General features: G+C 36.0%; 1 protein-coding gene across 4 annotated transcripts in view; it reads right to left on the reverse strand.

Moving 5' to 3' along the window:
* The window catches only part of PTPRK (protein tyrosine phosphatase receptor type K), a 573,018-nt gene that overhangs the window by 242,819 nt on the left and 307,658 nt on the right, over nt 1-22,541 (reverse strand). For all 4 annotated transcript variants that reach the window (XM_007461250.1, XM_007461251.1, XM_007461249.1 and 1 more), the window contains exon 6: nt 11,671-11,845. In XM_007461250.1, coding sequence (XP_007461312.1) covers nt 11,671-11,845 — 175 coding nt within the window. The remainder of the gene's footprint in view (nt 1-11,670; nt 11,846-22,541) is intronic.

Below are 22,541 nucleotides of genomic sequence, written 5' to 3' on the forward strand. Positions count from 1 at the left end.
TGAGAAGACACATGGAAAGTGATTTCTGGAGGTAACAAATTACCTACCATATTAGCATAGCTTATAAGATCCCGTTAACAACTACTATGCATAAATATGAGGTAATTAAATTTACAATGTCAGGAGTGTTTGATATGCTACTTGCTTCCTTCAGGCTGCCAAAAATCTGGGTTGCTAAATGCAGCAAAACCATTTGGTTGCAAATCAGGAATCATTATGCCGCAGAACTCCAACAGGTAGCTGGTATGCTGTGGCTCAAGAGGATGAGATGCGTCTTTCATCATCTGGTATTATTACTTCTTGCCACCAAACCATCCATCATTACTGCACAGACAGCTTGAAATGATAGTCCTGGACCCTCACATTACTGCTCCTTGAACTCTGTCTCATCCATCTTTTGCATCATTCTTGACTCACAGCTAAGTACCCTCTCCCAGCTGCAAAACCAAATGTGAACCTGTAATGCCTTTAACCTACAGTGCCTCTCTAATAGTAATTGATTTCTCTTTATTACAGAGCCACAGTTCAGAAAAGAATACCAATGCTTACTGATGCCGAAAGATGATTTTTAAAAAACCCAAGTTACAGAATTCCAATAATTGTAGGAAAATACATTATTTTGTTTTGTTTTGCAAGTTAGGCTTCAGAATTGCATTAGTATTTCTACTTGAGTATTTATTCATAAGACTCAGAAACACAAACAGATATAGACAGATATAGATGCCTCTGAGTGCAAAAGCACACAAGCCAGAAAGAAAAGATAGCCTATAATATGTACATAAATGCAATAATTTAATCTGAAAACTATTAATCAGAGTTTCAAATATACTTAATAGTAAAAATCAGAACTTTAATGTACTTAGTAGGTTGAAACTCCAAGATGTGTTTTCATCCTTGACACAATGCAAACAAAAGACAGGGATTAAAAGTTAAATGCGGGCTTCCCTGGTGGCGCAGTGCTTGAGAGTCCGCCTGCCGATGCAGGAGACGCGGGTTCGTGCCCCGTTTCAGGAAGATCCCACATGCCGCGGAGCGGCTGGGCCCGTGAGCCATGGCCACTGAGCCTGCGCGTCCGGAGCCTGTGCTCCGCAAATGGGAGAGGCCACAACAGTGAGAGGCCCGCATAACGCAAGGAAAAAAAAAAAAAAAAAGTTAAATGCAAGAATATTTGTCAAAACTGCCTTTTAAAATAAATCTCTCACCTACCCATTTTTTTCCTTCCTCACTGATTGCTAAGAGAACCTTCAAAAATGATACCAGTTACACAGTGGTTGGTGTACCATAAACTATCCTAGACTAAAAGGTTTTAATTCTGCTCCATCTGAATGCTGTTATAAAAGTTTAATAAATCAAAATGATCAAAATGTTCCCAGTGGCAGATTGGGATTCAGTTTCCAATTCAAATTCTCTTTAATATACAGCTCCGCTGACATCTTGCATTTCCATCATCCATGTTGAATCCCAAACACCCGGCTTTTCATCATTGTGATGCATCAGCCAGTCCGGTCATGGTAACTACTTTTTAACAATCTTGCACAATATAAAGAAATGTCAAACCTGGTGGGGGGTTTAACATAGCACAATTATGGCAGGTGGGAACTCTTTATCTGTCCTTAAGTAAATATTTTTAAATGACCCGCTGCAGTGAATGACATTCTTTGAGGACTGAGAAATGCTGTTGGCCAAAAGTCTTAGAAAGAAAACCTCCCCCCTTCCAATGCTTTAAAAAATTGATGTAAGAAAAAAGACATGTCTAGGAGCATTACTATGCAGGGCACTCAAATTCTGAAGAGCAGAGAAAGTGAAGTCTTTGGAGAGCTTGCTTTGTTTCTGTGAAGTAAAAAGTTTTTACAGAGAACAGGAAAAAGAGTTCCACTTAACAGATAGTCTCAAATCCAACCAGGAATCTACATGAAGCAGCAGGGGAAAAAGTGTTTACACATGATATATCTCACATGTGTTTTTATATATGAATAATGTCAGGAATAAAGACAGACATTATATTTAACCATGTCAGGGTTCTCTTTCTAAATTTTCCACTTAACTGCATACATCTGCTTTTATCCTAAGTTTAACAACATGAAAAATTCTAATGATATTGGCTAAAGACAATGAAATGGAAGCTTACAAAATACGAAGAATTTCTATACACTATCTATTGTTTAATTTATCGTGTGTTGAATCCCCGTTTAATAACCTTCAACTAGTTGAAGCCTTTCTGCCTAAAGATTTAAAACCTGTCTCTCCAGTACCCCAATCAAGAGTTTACAACTAAAATTACCATCTATGCTCTCAAATAAGTTCTGCTACAGGCCTTCCAAATTTTTGTCCATAATACCATATTTCGCCTAGTATCCCAGGCTAGCTGTTCTTTCCCCTGTCATTTCACAATGTTCTTAACAATATCTCCACCATTATCTCTCAACCTTGACTTGCCCTTTCCATCACAATCCCCCTCAAGGATGCCTTACCATCTCAAGTTTTTAAGATTTTTAGAGACCCCTAAACTTACTCCCTGCAAACTCATCATTCTCCAAATCATCTCTCATCCTAGTTCTCTGAGACAGACATGAATACATGAGTAACCTACCGCAAAACTCCCCAAAGTTCCCAGATCAAATGACATAATAATTTATATTCCTTAGTCTGGCATTCAAATTGCTCCACAATTAGCCTCAAAGTACACTTTCAGGCTCATATCAGACTTCTTCCCTGGAAAACACTGTGTCATGGTCCATATTTAATACTGCTCGCCAAGAGCTTATGTTTTCCTATGTAACACCCTCTGCTTGAAATGCCCTTACTTATTTTCAACTATCCAAATCCTACCCGTCCATCAATGGTAAGATGAAACACTGCCTCTTCCTCAGCTCATTCCCTGACCACTAAAGTCAAGGATGAGGCTGTCCTCCTCTGTTCTATACATGAAGACCATGTCATTCATATGGCACTTTACAATCTATACTATATTTTGTTTCTTTAACAATTATTTGATTATATCTGCTGGGTATTGGCCATGGTGCTGGCTATAGAAATACAACAGTAAACAAGCAAAAAGGAAAATTCCTTGACTTAGTCAATCTAGTGGTAGAGGCAGATGTTAGGAATGCAGTAATATATTGAAGACTTGTGAAGATGCACTGCAGACAGAAAACACCTAGGCTCTAAGGTTGAAGACAGCATAGCACGTTAAAGCAAGTGAAAGAAAGCCAGTGTTCCTAGAGTTTGGTGAGCAAAGGAGAATCTGGACTGGAGAGGTGGACAGAGCCAGATGATGATGGGCCTTAGAGATTGCAATGAGACATCTGGGATTGACACTGCATGAACAAGAAGCCATGAGAATGGGAAGAGCACACACTGACTTACTTTGTGTGATATAGTCAGTCTGTCTACTATTGCGTGAAGACTGACCTGGAGGAGGCAAGTGCTGATGTGGGGAGACCAGTGAGCACGTTTAGTGAAGTAAAAAGCTCACAGATAAAGAGAATAAACTAGGGATTACCAGTGGGGAGTGGGGAGAGGGAAAGATAGCGGTATGGGATTAAGAGATACAAACTACTATGTATAAAATAAATAAGCAACAAGGTTATATTGTACTGCACAGGGAAATATAGCCATTATTTTGTAATGAAACTGAAACTAATATAATATTGTTAATCAATTATACTTCAATAAAAAATAAAGAAATAAAGTATCAGCACAAAAATTTTTCTTAATTTAGAAAAAGTAAAAAGTACAATAAAAAGAAGGTAGTGATATGGATAAAAGCCATGGCATTAAAGGTAAAGAAAGTGCTGAGAAAGGATATGTAATAAAATTTGGAAAATTAAAGAAGCAGTCAAATAACATTTATATTTCTATCTGCTGCATTTCACCCAACAATGTGAGTGTATTTGAGACCACTTTCTTGTACAAATATTTGTTCTGCACATAGTAATGGTAGGCATTACATAAAGATCTTTTGAAAAGTTAGAGCTAAATAACTCTGGAGAAAAAAATTGTAAAACAAAATCAATGAATTTTCTTCTGTACTAGAAAATAACTATCATTTGGCCTTTAGGTATTTTGGGAAGAAATGAGAGTAACCCGAATGAGATAAGAATGTGAAAGTATACATGTATTTGAGGGAACAAAGAAAGTTCAGGTGGAGGAAACAGCAAGTGTAACAGCCCTAAAGCAGGAGTATGCTTGGAAGAGTCAGTATGCTTGCTGTGGATTAAGGAAGGAAGTGAGTGATAGGAAATAAATTTTGAGTGGTACCCAGGGCATGTTTCATTTAAAGCCTTTTGGACCAGGAAAGTGCTGTAATTTTTCTTTTTCCTTAATGTGAAGGAAAGTCACTGGAGGGAGTAACATGGTAACATGAGAATAGCAATGGTTTCTTCCATATGCATATGAAGATGACAGAAAATGCCAGTGGCAATTAGGAAGATGTAAATAACCATGTGGGTAAAATTTCTTTCCAACAAGCATACAGGTTCATTCATTTGCAGTTTCTTTGTTGCCTTAACAAAAGAACAGATTCTATGCCATCGTAACTAAATCTGATTTCGAATTGCACAACACTGCAGAAAAGACAACAAAATATGTTCTTGGTTTAGGGGTCAGAAAGCAGGAAATGGAGAGCAAAACAAAGTTACCTTCCAAATTATATCCTAAAGTTAAATGTAATCCTGTCCCTATAGCCCGTAAGAGATGAGACCACCTCTGTAGGCCACTTCTCTAAAAACAAACATCAGAGCTAAGAGAAAGCTGTATAAGGAGAGGTTCTTATAGATTTATGCACTGAGAAAAGCTGCACATACACTCCCAAAATTATTTAACCTCTGTCCAGTCCTTAGTCTCCAAATCCTCACTGTTAACACTAAAATGGTACATTTTTTTTTCTTTTTTATAAAAACTAGTAACTATGAACTAAATAAAATCCATGCTGAGGACTAACAAGACATAAATGTTTATCTGTACTTATTTGTGTTGACCTTACAATTGTTTTTATTTCTTACTAGACTAAATGTTTCTCGGAAAAGGAAATAACATGATTTGTATTAACCCAGCTGGAAAGAAAAGTGCTTTCTACGGTAAAATACGATAGACTTTGTTGAACAAGTTGGTTTTGACTGATTTACCTAATATTTAACTTCTACCTAACATTTCATGAGTGTTTTCTGTTTCTGTGTATTTCCTAGTTTGTACTTAGTCAAGTTCCTGATGCCACTTTACTAGTAAGCAGAATGTGTATTAGCTAGCTTTTAAAAAGATGTGAACATCTAACTGGCAAATAGTTTATGTTAACTACGAAAAGCTAAACGCTGAAATTCACCTGTCAGTCATACACTGGTTGGGAAGCCTGCTATTATCGACTCTCTTAAGAAGATGAAGTGGTGGGAAAGTGGAAGAAACTCAAGTCATGTCCCACCACAATACTTATACCACCATCTATACACATTGTACCACTCAACACTATGAATTATCTGTCTGCCTTGATGACTGATTTCAATCTGTCAGCTAAAGAGCTTCTGTTTATAATGGTATAAGACTCTATAGTACATTATTTACCAAAATAGTGTTTAATAAATTTGGTAAATACCCATTGGTATATTTTCTATTTGTTAGGGGATCTTATTTTTACCCCCCTATGGAATTAAAAATGTGACCAAAATCAAAGTCAAAACTCTGTCAAAATATTCAAGAATTCTACATTTTCCTATACAATTAATTAAATTATAAATTGCTTGAGAGCTGAAACTATGTCTGGGGCTTCTTTGTAATTTCCTTGTGCCTACTACTTACCATTTTAAATACTCAATAAAGACTGCTAGCTGATTTTTCAATGAAGTTACAAATTGACTTCATTGCTTCCTTTTTGGTTTGGGGTAGGGAAGAGAAAGAAAAAGAATGAGCAGAGAGGGGAATATAAATTAGTTAGCCCCAAACTGTTAGTCTGGGAAGTTGATATATATCCTTTAGAACAAACGAACGCAAATTACATTTATCACAGACCCCAAGAGAACAGAATTAAGAGGTTCAGAAGGAAAATATAGTGCTCTGAAATCAAATTCCCTAGAGTTCAACAGAAAGAATTATTTGGCATGCAAATCATTCTGCTTCCTCTTTGATCTTTCTCAAATTCTTAAGAAGAAAGCTTCAACAAAAGCAAAATCCCCAAAGACACACTCCAAAAGAACAGTGACCAGCAACTCAACTGCTAAACATTAGGTAGAGCTCTATGCGTGACTCACCAATGCAAATACTCAGAAATCCTTTGGGAAAGAACTCTCATTGCATTTTCATTTTAAAAACAAACAAGAAAATAAATAGCATGAAAATAACCACTCAGGCAAGACAAGTGCTACACTTTATGATTTTCATCAAGTAGCATGAAGAAACTCAGAGGAGGAGAAAATTAATAGCAAAAAGTATTTGTAATAATGGTACACAAAAGTGGATAGAACAGAGCTTCAGTAATAATATACTAACTGAAATAAGGACCTCCAGTATCCTTTTGCTCATTTAGAATTTAAAAATGTACCAGACGGGCTTCCCTGGTGGCGCAGTGGTTGAGAGTCCGCCTGCCGATGCAGGGGACATGGGTTCGTGCCCCGGTCTGGGAAGATCCCCCATGCCGCGGAGCGGCTGGGCCCGTGAGCCATGGCCGCTGAGCCTGCGCGTCCGGAGCCGGTGCTCCGCAACGGGAGAGGCCACAGCAGTGAGAGGCCCGCGTACGGCCAAAAAAAAAAAAAAAAATGTACCAGACATCTTGTACATTGAGTCACCTGAATTACAAGTAGCTACTATGGATGAGAGGAGACTTCAAATGTTCCTTTTATCATACTCAAGGGTAGCAATGTAACATTTTTAGATATGCAACATTTGGGATCTCCTTCATATTTGAAACATTTGGTATCCCCTGACTGACTGCAGGTGCTTTCCTAGCCAGGTAGGGGCAGTTGGGGGAAATTTGTATGTGGTTTATCCGTGCATTCTTAAACTTTTATTATAGTTCAGATTTGTAAAACATAAATGTTTAAATTGAATTCTCCAAGGTAACTCTAAATTTCCTGTCAATTTGACTAGTTTTCACAATGGAAGCAAAGAAAAGGGATCTTCAAGTCACCATTAAGAAAAAGGACCTTTATATGAATTCAAGAGTCTGGCAGCTGTGCTATGAAAACTAGTTAAAAATCAATAGTGTGTGGTGTTAAGCAGAATGCTGAAGGACTCAAGCTAGAAATTCCATGGCTTTTCACCACCAAGAAAAGTATTAATATGTCATGTTTTCCACTTCCCAAATGTCCTTGCTTCTAATATAAAAATACTAAAATGAGACAGTCAGATCTAATTTTTAACTGATATATGCAAAAAACAAAAAATAGAATACAACATATTAGTTAAATCAAGATTGTTTTTCAAGTGAGAAGAAAATTCATGCTAAACAGAAAGTCACCCTCCCTAGTTCATATGAGAAGGAAAGCGACAGGTTCAGACCCTACAAAAAACAACTGCCATCATCTTTTCCTGTATGCCAGCAATCTTCCCTCCATCTGTAGGTAAGGGGGAAATGCGGTTCATCATCCATTACCTGTATCTTTTTGGGTCAGCCCCACTCTCTGACTTCAACTACATTTTATTTATTGTCTTTGTGTAAAAACATGTGCTAGCTGCTGTAGCAAGCAAAGTTGAACTAGACATACTCTAATGGAACATAAACTACAACCTTCTCTCACATTACAAAGTTCCGAACTCTGCATGTCCTTCAAGGTAAAGTTGTACCTTCTTCTGAAAAATTTCCTCAATTCCTATTTTACCTGAATAGAATTAATGACTGCCTTTGAATAGCATTGTTATGCTCTGTAGTCCCACTTACAGAAGTTCTCTATGGGCCATTCCAGTTGTCTCTTCATATGCAGCCATGCAAGTTTTGATACCTGTGAGAGGTCGTAACCTCTCTCTCTATCCCCAAGTGGATGAGACCAAAGAAGTATGTAGCCATATGGCTATCCTATGACCATGAAGAGACACTGGCTTAGGATAGAAACCAAAACTAAGAACTGCAGAGTGAAGAACTGGAAAGAACCTGGATCCTTCCTGACTAAATGAACCAACCCTGAAGCCTATCTCTGCACCTTCTAGTTATAAAAGTCAGCAAATACATTTTTATTTTTTACATTAATTTGTATTGTCTTACAAAGGGAAGTACCAACAAGAATCCAAAGTCCTCATGATTTTAAACACCAAAATTTGTTTTACAGGCCCACCTACACTGGTACATGTGTTGACATTCACCTCACTTTACAGCTAGAGGTCAGTGGCATTCATTAGGAATAGATAAAAATATTAACAGAATATGTATGTCCAGAGAATTTTGATAATGGCTAATAGTTGCCACTAAAATTTTAAAGTCCAACCAACAACAAAGACAAACAAAATGCTATGCTTTTCACATTAAAGAACTTCAAAAATGTAATTGGAGTTTCACAGATAAAAATTTTAAAAACACAGCTAACAAATGGGAATGGAAATTGAGTGTCAGTTGTAGCAATCAGAATTTTATAGTTCATTGTGGGTCAGTTGGCTAAAAATTTAGTTGGGTCTTTGATTCAGCCAGGTGGAAAAGAAAGGAGAAGACTGCAAATGAGATCAGGATTGAGAATCTATAACATAACTTAGACTACAAAGGTGGTGCTTTTAGTCTGAAACTTGTAAACAACATTTCAACTATTTCACATTTTTTACACTTCCATTTTGTAGAAACATGGAGCAAAACATCTGCTCTTCATCTCATCTCTGTAAAAACTTCTTTGTCAATAAAGATTGGCTTTCACAAACAAAATGTTATCATTACTCAAAATGATCTGGAAGCAAACCTAAAGTTGTGATAAAGTATATTCTGTTTAAGCGTACTTTATTTTTTCTTCCTCTGGCTGTGGGAGAACAGGGATCAATACTCTTCAACATGAGAATTTTGCAGTGAAATTTTCATTTGTAACAAACAGCAACCAAAAAGCCTTAAGCATGCCCTGTCACTTTCAGTTTAGGAGAAAATGCACTAATAAACTCTTACCCTTGGGTCATCTTTGACAACAGGCAATACTATGCCAGATCTTATTAAGGACTATTCATATCACTGCCCCCAAAATTTCCTTTAAAATTACCATCTTTTGTATGCATGTAACAGGATGTCAGCTTTGAAAGTGCCAGTGAGAGACAAGACCTGTCACCATAGTTAATTCACAGCACTATTTCAACACCAGGAGAGCTGACCCTGAAGGGTGTGTTTTGTTGTTAGCAATATTTATTCGGTGGTTATCTGGACAAACAAGAAAACATATTGCTTTATATTAGTTTTCAAATAAAACACCAAGCAGAGTATCACCTGTAAGTATTAGATACATAACAAACTAAAATATGTTGAAAAGAAAAAGAAAACTGCCAAAACTATCAAAATACGTTTCTAAGATGTTAACACACTCTGGATAGTCCATTCAAAGTGCCATCATATCTTAAACCAACAGGTACAATATAAAATCTAAAACAAAATATGGGTTAAATGCCAGGACTTTCTTAAAAAATAAAAAAATTTTAAAAGGGAAAGAAAAACAGCCAAAACTTTCTATGAAACTCAAGGAGTGTCCTTTTATAAATCTTACTGAAATAATTATTCACTCCACAAGTGACACTCCTAGAATAGCCATAATGGAGTTTCTCCAAGTAAAGAACACCAAGCTTTGATAAAATCTACTTTTCAGTTCAGGTAAACAAGAGAAATCTAGTAATCTAAAATAAATCTCTTTTAAAATAAACAGGCATTGGGCTTCCCCGGTGGCGCAGTGGTTGAGAGTCCGCCTGCCAATGCAGGGGTCACGGGTTCAAGCCCTAGTCTGGGAAGATCCCACATGCCCCGGAGCAACTAGCCCCGTGGGCTACAATTACTGAGCCTGCGCGTCTGGAGCCTGTGCTCCACAACAAGAGAGGCCACAATAGTGAGAGGCCCATGCACCGCGATGAGGAGTGGCCCCCACTTGCCACAACTAGAGAAAGCCCTCGCACAGAAACGAAGACCCAACACAGCCAAAGTAAAATAAAATAAATAAATAAATAAGGCAAAATTCCTTTAAAAAAAAAAAGAAACATGGAATTAAATTATGGCTCAGCCAGTTATTAGATCTTTGTGGCTCTGAGCAATTATCAAATAGTCTGAATTTCAATTTTCTTCAAAAAGTATTAAAGGTTAAAGTATTAAAATCAAGTAAATCTTTTTTTTTTTTACATCTTTATTAGAGTATAACTGCCCTACAATGGTGTGCTAGCTTCTGCTATCAAGTAAATCTTAAAATGAAATAATACATGACATCAAAATACATTTGATGTCAAGCATTATAAAATATATTAACTTGAATATGGATGTACCTCATTTTCTCCTTCCAGCCTCTAAGCATTGACACATGCCTTGCTCTCTGCTTGCTGGTCCTTCTTTCTCTTACCCCTGCCCCTCACATCCACAATCCGCATCTGGGCAACTTTTTTTCAACTTTCAGATTCTATCTCAAAGAAAGTCATTGACAAAGGCCTTCCCTGATGTCTCTGACAAATCTCAGTCCACTTTAGATGTTTTTGTTAAAATCTGCCAAACTTCTCCTTGAAGAGACTTACATGGTTTATAATTATTTTCATTTGTGTCGTAATCGAATGATGCATGATAGCCTATTCAACAAAGCTGCTTTTCTTCTAAATTTTCACACGGCTGATATCGTCATTTTTTTAAGGTTTCAGCTCAGTTGTCACGTTCTCAAAGAGGCCTTCCAGATAATCTTAACTAAAATATCAATCCCTGTAATTTTGTGTATTTATTTTTATTCATAACATATACCATGACTTGATACTACATTTTCAACATCTTCCTATATGATGTACCTAATATACCTCAGTGTTAAGCTATATATGGGCAGAGTCTTTGTATTTTACTAACCACTGTATCTCCACAATCTAGAACAGTGGAATATATAGGGACTCAGTCAATTTTCAATGAATGTAATATACATTGAGCACTTGTACTTGTTTTTCCAGTATTCACTAAAGATATGTACTGATACGTCATAATCCCTCACAATTCTTCTGGTAGCCTTAGTATCCCAGAATACTGAGGACCTCTTAGAAAGTATAATTTTCTAAGATTCCACAGGGGGCCAGAATTAGTGAACAGCCACAGCTGGGTTTTGATACTGGTAAAATTTACAGGTATACACGGAGATAGAAACTTTGACCTTGACATAATTGCCACAATGCTTTGAAAAACTAAAGTATCTAGAGAACTATTGTAAACAGGAAAAATCAATCTAAAGTTAAAATGCAAACTAGATGATGGCAATATGGAATGAAGTATTTTATATGTTTAGCCCTATTAGAGCTTTTAAAAATAGATTCCCTTCGATAGAAATCATTTGTTGAAAACTTGCCTGACAAAGTCTACAACTATAAACTTGCCTGACAAACTATACAACTACAGCCTTAATTTGACCTTAAGACATTTTCAGAACTTTTATAATGATATGGTTTTATAGTGACTTGAGATGAAGAGTACTTGATTTAAAACTCGATCCAAATATCTACAAAGGTTGCATTTTTTCTACTGAAGTGATGTCATTTCATGAAGTGAAAGCAATTTTACTTTACCTCTTACAATAAGTTGAGCAAAATTGGACACACCAGAACCTCGTTCTGACTGAGTTACACAGCGATACAAATCCTGGTCGGTTTTTGTCACTTCTTGCAATCTAAAGGAAGCAGCAAATCTTCTGTGATTGATGTTCTTAGTCTGGGCTACTGGTATATCTTCTCCATTTCGCCTCTGTGAACAGAAACCAATCTTTAAAAATCAGGTTCTTAACATTTCCAGAAATCTAAAGCATCTTGGCAATGAACATCTGTGATAAGTTATTCTTGTTTGTTAAAATTAGGCGGAAAAGGGCTTCCCTGGTGGCGCAGTGGTTGAGAGTCCGCCTACCGATGCAGGGGACGCGGGTTCGTGCCCCCGTCTGGGAAGATCCCACATGCCGCGGAGCGGCTGGGCCCGTGAGCCATGGCCGCTGAGCCTGCGCGTCCGGAGCCTGTGCTCCACAACGGGAGAGGCCACAACAGTGAGACGCCCGCGTACCGCAAAAAAAAAAAAAAAAATTAGGCGGAAAATATCTGTGTAGCCCCACAAATTTTTACCATTGTCTTTCAATCAGGAAAAGTATGTAAGTAAACACTGCTATCCTTTAAGGGGTGAAATGCTGAAACTATATAATAGTAATCTCAGTTTTCCATAAAATTGTTATTAGCCCAGAGTATATGAATTAGCAGGACAGTTAATGGCTCTTTGGCAAATGAACCACTGCCCCCTCCCTTCTACCAGACTCTCTATATATAAAGTCTTCTTTTCGCCCTTATACTATACTGCATGTGCTTAATAGGTTTGTCCCCTTCAGGAGACTGAGACCATGCCCAATGCATCTATTCTAAATGTGTAGCATGCGATCGTGACTATAAAATACTAATGAATAATTTAGAGTCAAACCAAAATCTGTACTCTTTGCAAACTTTTATCTCTTTGGCATTAATAACAGCCAACTTATACCATTTAAAAGAAATAATCAAAGGAACCTAAAAGTTAAAAGCATATCTGTCAACTTTTAAAATAAACTATTGGAAAAACATATTTACAGTATCAGGGTGCCTCACACAAGACCATAAAGGAAATGGTTGAAATATTCAACTATAATAAAATTTCTAACTTCTATATGTTGAAAGACATCATAAATAAAGTGAAAAAAGCAAGACACAAACTGTAATAAGATATTTGTCATGAAAATAATCATCAAAAGATAAATAGCCAGGTTATGTAAAATTCATCTACAGTTCAATAAGAAAAAAGACAAACCACCCTATCAAAAAATGGACAGGCTATAAAAAGAGAAAATGTGTATGTCTAATAACCATGAAAAGAGATCCTCAACCTAAATTTAAAAATTCTTTATGTCAAAGATAGCACAAAGGGCAAAGAAAAGCTACAACTATGAGAGAGAATTGGTCATGATCCTCATCCTAACTTCTTGTTAGTAAAATGCTAAGTATTCCTGGTACCCTTTCACACTACTTGAAATATCATTTCATCACTAGATATGGAAAACAGAACCATAAAATTACTAGAAGTGTAAATGGTTACAGTCATTTTAGAAAATAATTTGTTACTATCTAGTAAAGTTGAAGATGCATAAAACTTAGGACCCAACAGTTCCACTTCTACATTTCTATGTTTGGATCACTCTTCTATGTGTGATCACACAGATATGTACAAGAATGTTGAACTCAGAATCATTTGTAATAGTTAAGTATGGGAAAGATCCACATATTCCTGAGTGGTGGATAAATAAACTGAGATTTATCCATTCAGTAAAATTCAATGTGGCAGTTAAACTAAGCAAACTAAAACCAGTAGGATCCTGGTAAAAAGAAAAGTTGAACATCTCCTGCATTCCACTGAAATACATGTTTAAATCTAAAAAAAAAAAGTCCTTAACAAAAATTAAGATAGGAGACAAAAATGAAAAATGTCAACTTCTATTAGAGTGGTGAGTATGTTAGTGGTCAATTTATCTTTTTTTATAATTGTTTTTGTATGTTTGAAACACTGCATTTTTTTTTAAACAGGTAAATAATAAAGGAATCACCCTATTTAATAATTTTTAAAATCCACTGTACCTTTAACACCCTTCTCCATATCTGAAATGATATATATGTGCAAATTATGTTATACATATGTGTATGTGTCTGTATATGCATATATACCTAAGGACAAAAAAGTCCCAATTTTGACTAAAGTCAAAATTTTTCACTCATTCAGTGTTTTGTTGACTCTTCTTTCCTGACCCACATATTCCATGATTTTTGCACCAAGATCCCCTGCTCACTCCCCTGAATAATAATAAAGAGGGCTTCCCTGGTGGCGCAGTGGTTGGGAGTCCACCTGCCGATGCTGGGGACATGGGTTCGTGCCCCGGTCCGGGAAGATCCCACATGCCACGGAGCGGCTTGGCCCGTGAGCCATGGCCGCTGAGCCTGCGCGTCCGGAGCCTGTGCTCCGCAACGGGAGAGGCCGCAGCAATGAGAGGCCCGCGCACCGCAAAAACACAAAACCAATAAATAAATAAATAAATAAAGAGAAAAGGCAGCTTATACTCAAAAGCCCTAAAATATAAATCCATAAAATCTAGCCTAAATTCTCTTACCCTATAAACCACATGAACAAACAAACCAAAATTTTACACAGGAGAATCTCAAACAGCATTTTTTTCAATTATCATATCATTTGATACCACCTTTCTAATTGGAAGGCAGACCATGACTCAGCACTGTTTAGACAGGTACATGCCCTCACCTCATCCTCCCCTAATTTACCCCTCCAGTGGTGCTCTCCATCTTCCATCACCTTTCTCAGTTCTTCCTTTGGCAAGACCAGCCAACTCCTGCTGCCCACCTTGTCTTCTAAATCATCTTGCTTGTGCACATACAACACTCACGTCTTTTAACACCATGTCTTTTTCAAAAATCCGTCTTCTCTTGTGAAGAGTTACTAAGTACCCTTACTGTTTCCCTCTGAATAATTATTATTTCATCTTTCCATCTTAATTGACATTCAACTCACAATAACACTTGCCTCCAAACTTTTCTCAAAGGAGGGCACATTTTCTTCTACTTTCTTACCCTTTATCCTGGTTCCTCACTTGCAGGCCACTCTTTCACTATCCCACTCAACAGCCTCTCAACTTCCAGAGTTCCCAGCTTGCCCAAAAAGCCTTCCAGTCAGTTATCTATCAGGTCAGATTATCCTCTCCACTATAGTTCTGTGAATATTCTCAGTGATCCCAAAACTCACTCTGGCCTCAGTGATGCCCAACAGCCTTCGTTACTACCTTGTCCCTACGCTAAGATAGTTTTCTCAGTCTGAATCACAATTGCCCGTGACATTGTCTCCTATTCTTTCAATCTTCCGCATTGTCAGTGAGACCTTACTTTCTGACCCTTTACTTTTACAAGCAGCCATTTCAGAGATTTTCACTAGCCTGAAAGAATTCTGGATTTTTAAAAACTTTCCATTGTTATACACTGCCAATACAGGATATACACTATTTCTTTGCAACAGTTACAAGACCACTACTGACTTTTGCTGCAATCAGTCATTTGCTCTCATGAAAAATCTGAATTACCCAACAAGGGAGACCAAAAGCTCTTAGATATTCCTAGTTGATGCCCACAGTGCCACGAGCTATGAAATCTAACAACGTCCTCTCTGCCTCAACCTCACATTTCATCAACTTATACATACTCTTCACTTTCCATTCCCACTGAAATTACCATGAATAGTGTCCCAAAAACTCAAAGATCATCATAAAAATGTAATCACCAGCATTTCTATCTTGAATCTCTTCTTCAATATATTCTATACATGTCCTTTTATCTTTTTGTGTACTGAAATCATCTTGAAGGTAGGGCTTCAAATTTTGTATTTTTTCTTCCACAGCATCATATATGTAGTATGTTATCATTATTTAGTGGGTACTCAAGTTCTTTGTTAAAATGGACTAAATTCACTGGTATTTTTAAAGACAAAAGTCATGTAAAACTTCCTTAGTTTTTCATAAATTTTTATAACAAAATATATATAAATCATTAATTAAAATTAATAATAAAAGGAAGCCACAGAAATACAGAACCTCAGGACATCTAGAGATCATGTACTCCAAGCTCTTTCTAAACTCAGAGATGTTGAGGACCATCAGGAGATCACAAAGTTGATTACATTGTGTTTGTATTTGTGTATATTACTATACTAACATAACTATATATGCTTATATAGGATACACATTGTTTTTATAATTAATGAGCATAGTACACTTAGGTGCTATTTATCTCTTGCAATAAAATAACAATAAAAATAATTATAGAGTCATAATATTCAGATTTTTCTTCAAAAATCATTTAATAAGCATCTCCATGTACCTCATATTATATCAGCTACTACCTTGGTTCTGTCACTGTTCTCTATTACAAACCTTCTGTGATAGTCATTTCCATTTAAAGATTATAAAATAAGAATTCAGAAAGATTAAAAATGTGATACACAGCCTGTTAGTAGCAGGATTAAAACTCAAAACTAGGTTTAAAGACACAAAATCCAGTAGTATTTCCTCTAAAATAAACCAAAGCTGCTTTTTGTTTCATTTGTATCATAGGTACGGTCCAGTGAGTTGATTATTTGTTGTTGAGCCTTGATCAATGCATTGTATCAATGAGAAATGTAATCTACTATGTTAGACATTGCTTTACTTGATTTGCTTTATTTACTTTCAGTAAGGCATTACATTTCAAAGTAGCAATTCGTGATATGTACATTTCAGAAGTCAAAAATAATAACTTTTTCTTTTATAATCCAAAATAATAGGTCTTTGCCTGCCTACAAGCTATCAATTTAGCAGAGTAAGCAGGGCTATGGAAGAAGGAAATAAGAAGTAATGGTAAATTTATCTCTTATACAGCAGTGTTTACATATAGTTTTCTACCTTATATTCTTCAGTTCTGGGCTCTTTATCCTGCTTTGAGATTTTTATGTGATTCTCCACTTCAAAATCCCCAACCCTGAGAAATACTAAGAAATGAACCACAAAATTATATGATCCAAGGATTATAACCTAGCACTTTGTTTTTTCATTTCTCTCACCTCCTCCCCAGATCCTTGTCATGCTTTCTTATTTATTCTGTCTCCAGTACAGGTTGCTGAGACTCGTCACTTACCAAGTAACTCTAGGCAAGTCACTGGAATTACTATTATGATTCCTCTAGTAAACTAAGTAAGCTTCATCATGCAGGGTGCATGAAGTATTTATTTGACAAGTTCAGTTCCTGACATAAAGTAGTGTAGTGGTAATATTGGTTAATTCACAATACCTATAATAAGTTGTAGCATTAGGATCACCTGTCAGGTTGTTACAAATGCAAAGTCTAGAGATTGCTCTAGATCTACTGAATCAAAATCTGCATTTTTACAAGATCCCTTGGTTATGCATCAAGATATTTCAGCTTGAGACACTGGTTGAAAACATCATGGAGGTCCTGTTCCCATGAAAAGTTGACAGGTCTGAAAATGGGTGTGATTCTGGCCAATGAGAAATAATAGGAATAAGCCAAGTCATTTCCAGAAAGGTTTCCTCACTTCTAGAGAAAACACAGTGGGTCCTCTTTTCTTTTTCTCAATGTCCTGACTAAAATGCTGAGGATGGCACATTGAGGAGAAAGACAGGATCAGGTTCTTGATCATGTCTCTAAAATGGTGTCAGCAGCTACTCACCTGAGTCTGCCCACTCTCCCCTTGAGAGTGTACTACCACTTAATAAACCCTTACTTTGTTCTCTTGAGAAAAATTTAAAATTGAAATAAAATAAAATGGTGTCAACAGCTCTTAGAGCCCCCTTATTTCTGGACTTCCTGTTAAGTGATGTAATACGTTTGGTTTTCTATTACTTTCAACTTGAAATCCTAAAAGCTAATGTGGTATGGTTAAAATATGGAACAGTGTATTTCAGCTTCTCTTTTCAAAGCTTGAGGAAGAGAATTAATTCAATTTAATTTTAAATTCAATAATGCAGCACTTAGAATACTTGCAGAGATTATTTCACTCCATTGACTTGAAGAAAAAATTAAATTACATTTATTGTTTTATTTATTTTTCACTGCTTTTCCTGGGCACATAATGATACATGTCTCTTCCATCCTCTTAGAGTTGGAGAAACTGGAAAGAGACTGTTTTCCTATGCTTGGTATTTAAGTTCCTATTGAATAATATTAAGAGGACCGCATATAATTTGTCAGTACTTGCCCTTTTTCCAAAACTAATGTCTGTAAATTTTCACACTATAACTAAGTAAGGTTGATGTGACTCATACAACAATCCAGCCAAATTAATTCCAAGGACCTGAGGGTTCCTTACTGGGCTTGTCTGCCATATGAAATGTTTTTCTTTCTCATAGGTATTAAAGCTACCATCATCATCATTATTATTGAACAATTAAATCAAAGAATTTTAGAAAAATGAAAGAGGATCATGGCAAACTTAAAGGTTTAGAAATTTATAAATTTCTAAAATTAGAAACACTGTTACTATTTTGAGAAAAGCACTCATTTATATCCGTTAGAAATTATTATATTGATTTCAATAGATTAAACCATAAGAAAATAGCATTCCTCTAGGAGAAATTACCCTAAACTTACAATACTAAGTTCACAACATAGTTACTATACGGCAATGAAAGTACTGAACAAGGCAAATGATATTTGACACAGAAAAAGAAAGAGGAGGCAAATATTGTAATTCTGATATAATGTAGGGTAAAAACGTGCTGGCGATACAAATTACTAGAATCAGGATCATTAACCAAGTTTCACAAAAACTGTCAGGTATTAAACAAGAAAATGAATTCTGACCTAAGAAGTGAAGGTGTTTTTGCAATATTGGGACAAGGTGAACAATACGATGAGCCACACAAAGAGGGCAGAGTAAGTAGAAGGAACTATGGGAGATGATACCTACGTTCTAGTCCTGCAATAACTTTATTAGCTTCACAGGTTTCTCATTACTTCTCAAATCTCTGCCTTTTCATCTATAAATGGGGATATCAATTTGTAACAGCTTATTCAACAGAGATGCTGAGAATATTAGGTGAGATAATTGTGCAAAAGTTCTAACTGCAAATCCTGATAATAGCAATATTATGAAGATAATAATCAAAACAATATCTAAGTGAATAATATATTTGATAACTGTCATGGTCTTTTAATGTATCAACTTGACTAGGCTACAGTCCCCAGTTATTCAATCAAAACACTAACCTACGTGTCTCTACTAAGGTATTTTGCAGATGGGATTAAAGTCCATACCCAAATGACATTAAATAAAGGAGAATAGCCTAGATAATCTGGGTGGACTTGATTCAATCAGTTGAAAAGTCTTAAGAATGGATCGGAGGCTTCCCTGAAGCAGAAGAAATTCTACCTGTGAAGAGCAACTTTAGTCTGTGCCTGAATACTCTAGCCTGCCCTCTCAAAGTGCTTGACTACACATTTCAGACTTGCCCAGCCAGGTTCCACAATAACATAAACCAATTCCTTGCAACAAATCTCTTGAGAAAAAAAAAATCTATCTATCTATCTATCTATCTATCTATCTATCTATCTATCTCTCTTTCTGATCTGCTTTTCATGTTTGAACCCTGACTAACAGAGATGATTTTGTTACCAGAAATGGTTCTGGAGGAAAAGATTTTTAGGGATGAGTTTTCTGATTTGGTTTGGTTCTGGGTTTTCTGGAATTGGTTCTCTAATCTGATTAGATTTAAAGGTACAAAGAACTCCAGTGTCATTGGTAAAGAAGACAATGCTAGTCCATAGCATGAGGTAGTAATAGAGATATGCAAAATATCACCATTAGATAGATATTCTTGATCAAATACCTATAGAAGTTTAAGTTCTGGGTAACATGTATTTGCTACCTTGATATAGATTCTTACAAAACTAAAATCTTTAAAGAAATAGAAAAAAAAATCCTTTGACTATCTAGAAAAGCAGGTAGGAGACTTATAAGGAAAAGAAAATTTATTATCAGACTGTGACAGCAAGGCTTTATGCCACAAGAAAATGAAGTAACACATTTAAGTTACTCAAGGAAAGAAAATGCAAATGAAGGATTTTATAACCTTCAAAATTGACATAAGAACCAAGGGCACATATAAACTATTATCAACATCCAAGAACTCAGGGAATATTATTTACATGAGCTTATTCCTGTGGAATCTCCCAGAAAATAAGTTTCAAACAACCAAAATTACTAAGACATGACATACATACTGATGATGAACATTAAAAAACATAGCTACACATACAACTAACACCAAATCAGGGCTAAATGGGAGAGAGTACAATATGATATGCAATGGCTCTATGCTAACAGTGGAGATAGGGTAAAAGTATTCAAAATAACATGAGATTTAAAAATGAGTGATTATGGGATATTCTAATTGTCTCTTTCTCTGTGTCATTGAGAACCAAAAATATTAGTGTGGAAAAAAAGATGTAACTGACAAACTGTAATAAAGAAAACATTAAGTGAAAAACTTTAGGTTTGAATTTGAAATATCAATATAAACTAATAGTTATTTTACCTTTAAATATATATGTATATTTTTCTCAGTTCTGTTCACTGAAAATATCTAGCAATGAATACCGCTCAGCATTCACATAATGGTCCTGAAATAAAATTTCTCAAAATTGTAAAACAGGGCATCAGGTCTGAAAGAGAAAATGTGCAAGATGACACTGACATCATATAGCAATACAAGAAAGCTATCGAAGATTACTGAAGTTATATCAAATGGACACTGGAGCCAACCTGGGATGATCTGAGTCTTAAAAATAGTATTAACTGCAATGAATTAAAGTCTATTAAATATGCCTAAATCCATAAGTTCTTGATATTAAAAAAGAGAGGAAGAAGAATCAGTCACCTTTGGAGGATGATAGGAACCAACTAATTATATTGAAAACCAATAATTAAAGCAAAGATTTGAGAAGTTACCATGTCTTTCCTAAAATGAACTATGTCACTGGGTGGCCAGATAGGAGATGATGATAAGTGTGTCTTCATTAATTAAACAAAATACAAAAGAAATAATAAAATTAGAATATCACAATTTACAACCACCAGGAATGAATATAGGCATTAAGCATCAGTTGGTATCAGAATCACAAAAAGAAATAGGAGACATTTTGTGCCTCTGGTAATCACACCATGCACCTCCTCTAGCACTGCCAGAGGATCAAACTTGACTCTAGATCTGGCTGCCAATTTTCAGGAAACGCAAAGGAACATGTCGAACTGAAGAGGACATGTGTATGCAATCAGTAAAATGCAGACTGTGTGAAAACTACAAGTCAAATGGCCTGGGTTCCTCAACAGATAAATTGTGACAAACACAAGAGAGGACAAACACAGAGATTAAAGGGATTCTAAAAGACATATTTTTAAAAATAGACAAGAATAATCTATAGTATCTAAGGAGACTAAATATATGTAAGTGGAAAAAGAACAGGAAAAAAATACAAGGGCTGAAAGTCATGATAATTATTATTTGTAGGAGTAGGCTACAACTTATTATTTGTAGAGAGATGGCTCATTTGTGCCTGGGATGGACCACTTGGAAAGAGCCTCTACGATGGCTGGCAAAGCCTTTCTCTTGACCTGGGTGGTGGGTATCATAAAAATTCATTGAGTCATAGTTTTTCATTTTTGTGAGGCTTTCTCTATGTTTTATTTTAAAATAAAAGAATTTTATAAATATACTATCTTTAAATCAGGCTGCTTTCCATAAAGAAGAAACCCAGCCCACTGCCAGAGCCCCATGTTGTAACACTGATCACAGGAGCTCAATGGAAAGTTGTAAAGTGCTCGACGTGACCTGAAAAACACACTGAAAGGGAAGCTCTGAGAACAGTAGGAGAGTGGATTATTCTTGTACAGAAAAAGCAGTAAATTGTTATTTATAGATATTGATAAGAAGAAATCCTTGAGCTTCTATGACTGCCAGGCCTTTCGAGTCATGTTCCAGGGATACATAAAGAAGATAAAGACTATTCCACACATCATTCATTTACGGTCAATTATGTAATCTGTAGACAACAAACTCGGAGTTTATGAATTATTGAAGAAGGAAAAGAATGCAGCGTATCTTTAAGGCACTGAACTGTTTATGGTAGAAAGCCACACAAAGCCAACCAAAATGACCTCAGGAATATTTGGAAGTTCTAAAAATTAAATATGATTAAACTTTCTGATGCTCATTGTTACATACATACACACCCAAAATGCCAAGGGTAAAAGATAAACATTACAATCCATGATACTTGGTCAGTGATTTTACTTCAAGACCAATGATTATAATTCTTCACATGAAGCCATGAAGGAAGAATATAATGCCATGAACTCGAATAAAACAAGGTCCTCAGGAAAAGCAGGACTGATAAGAGTGATAGCCATTAGCTACCAAATAGAACATGGTCTCTTAAGTGGAGCAGAATTAATTGTAAATCAGCGTATACACAGAAAAAAATCACTAATGCTTAAACAGGATAAACAGAGAAAATTAGAATTAAGTAGCAGGCTAGCGTTCATCTATCAGTTTACAAGGAGTCAGGAAAGCACAACAGACATGGTTAATACTCTTCTCTGACACGGGTCCTGTTCTGTGAGCCACAAGATACAGAAGGCAAGGCTGAAAGCACCAACAGCCTTCCCACAGATGAATTCTCCTAAGTGAAAGCAGGAACACCCAGAGGTTTTGAATTTGGCCACAAGCTTCAAACTGTCTCGGTAAAAATTTTTTAAGGCTAAAGAGTCAAAAGGAATGGGAATGTCCCCTCATTTTTCACTCCTATTTAGGAAAACTCATATGCAATTA

Source organism: Lipotes vexillifer, unplaced genomic scaffold (assembly GCF_000442215.2).
Source record: "Lipotes vexillifer unplaced genomic scaffold, Lipotes_vexillifer_v1.1 scaffold201, whole genome shotgun sequence".
Classification (NCBI taxonomy): domain Eukaryota; kingdom Metazoa; phylum Chordata; class Mammalia; order Artiodactyla; family Lipotidae; genus Lipotes; species Lipotes vexillifer.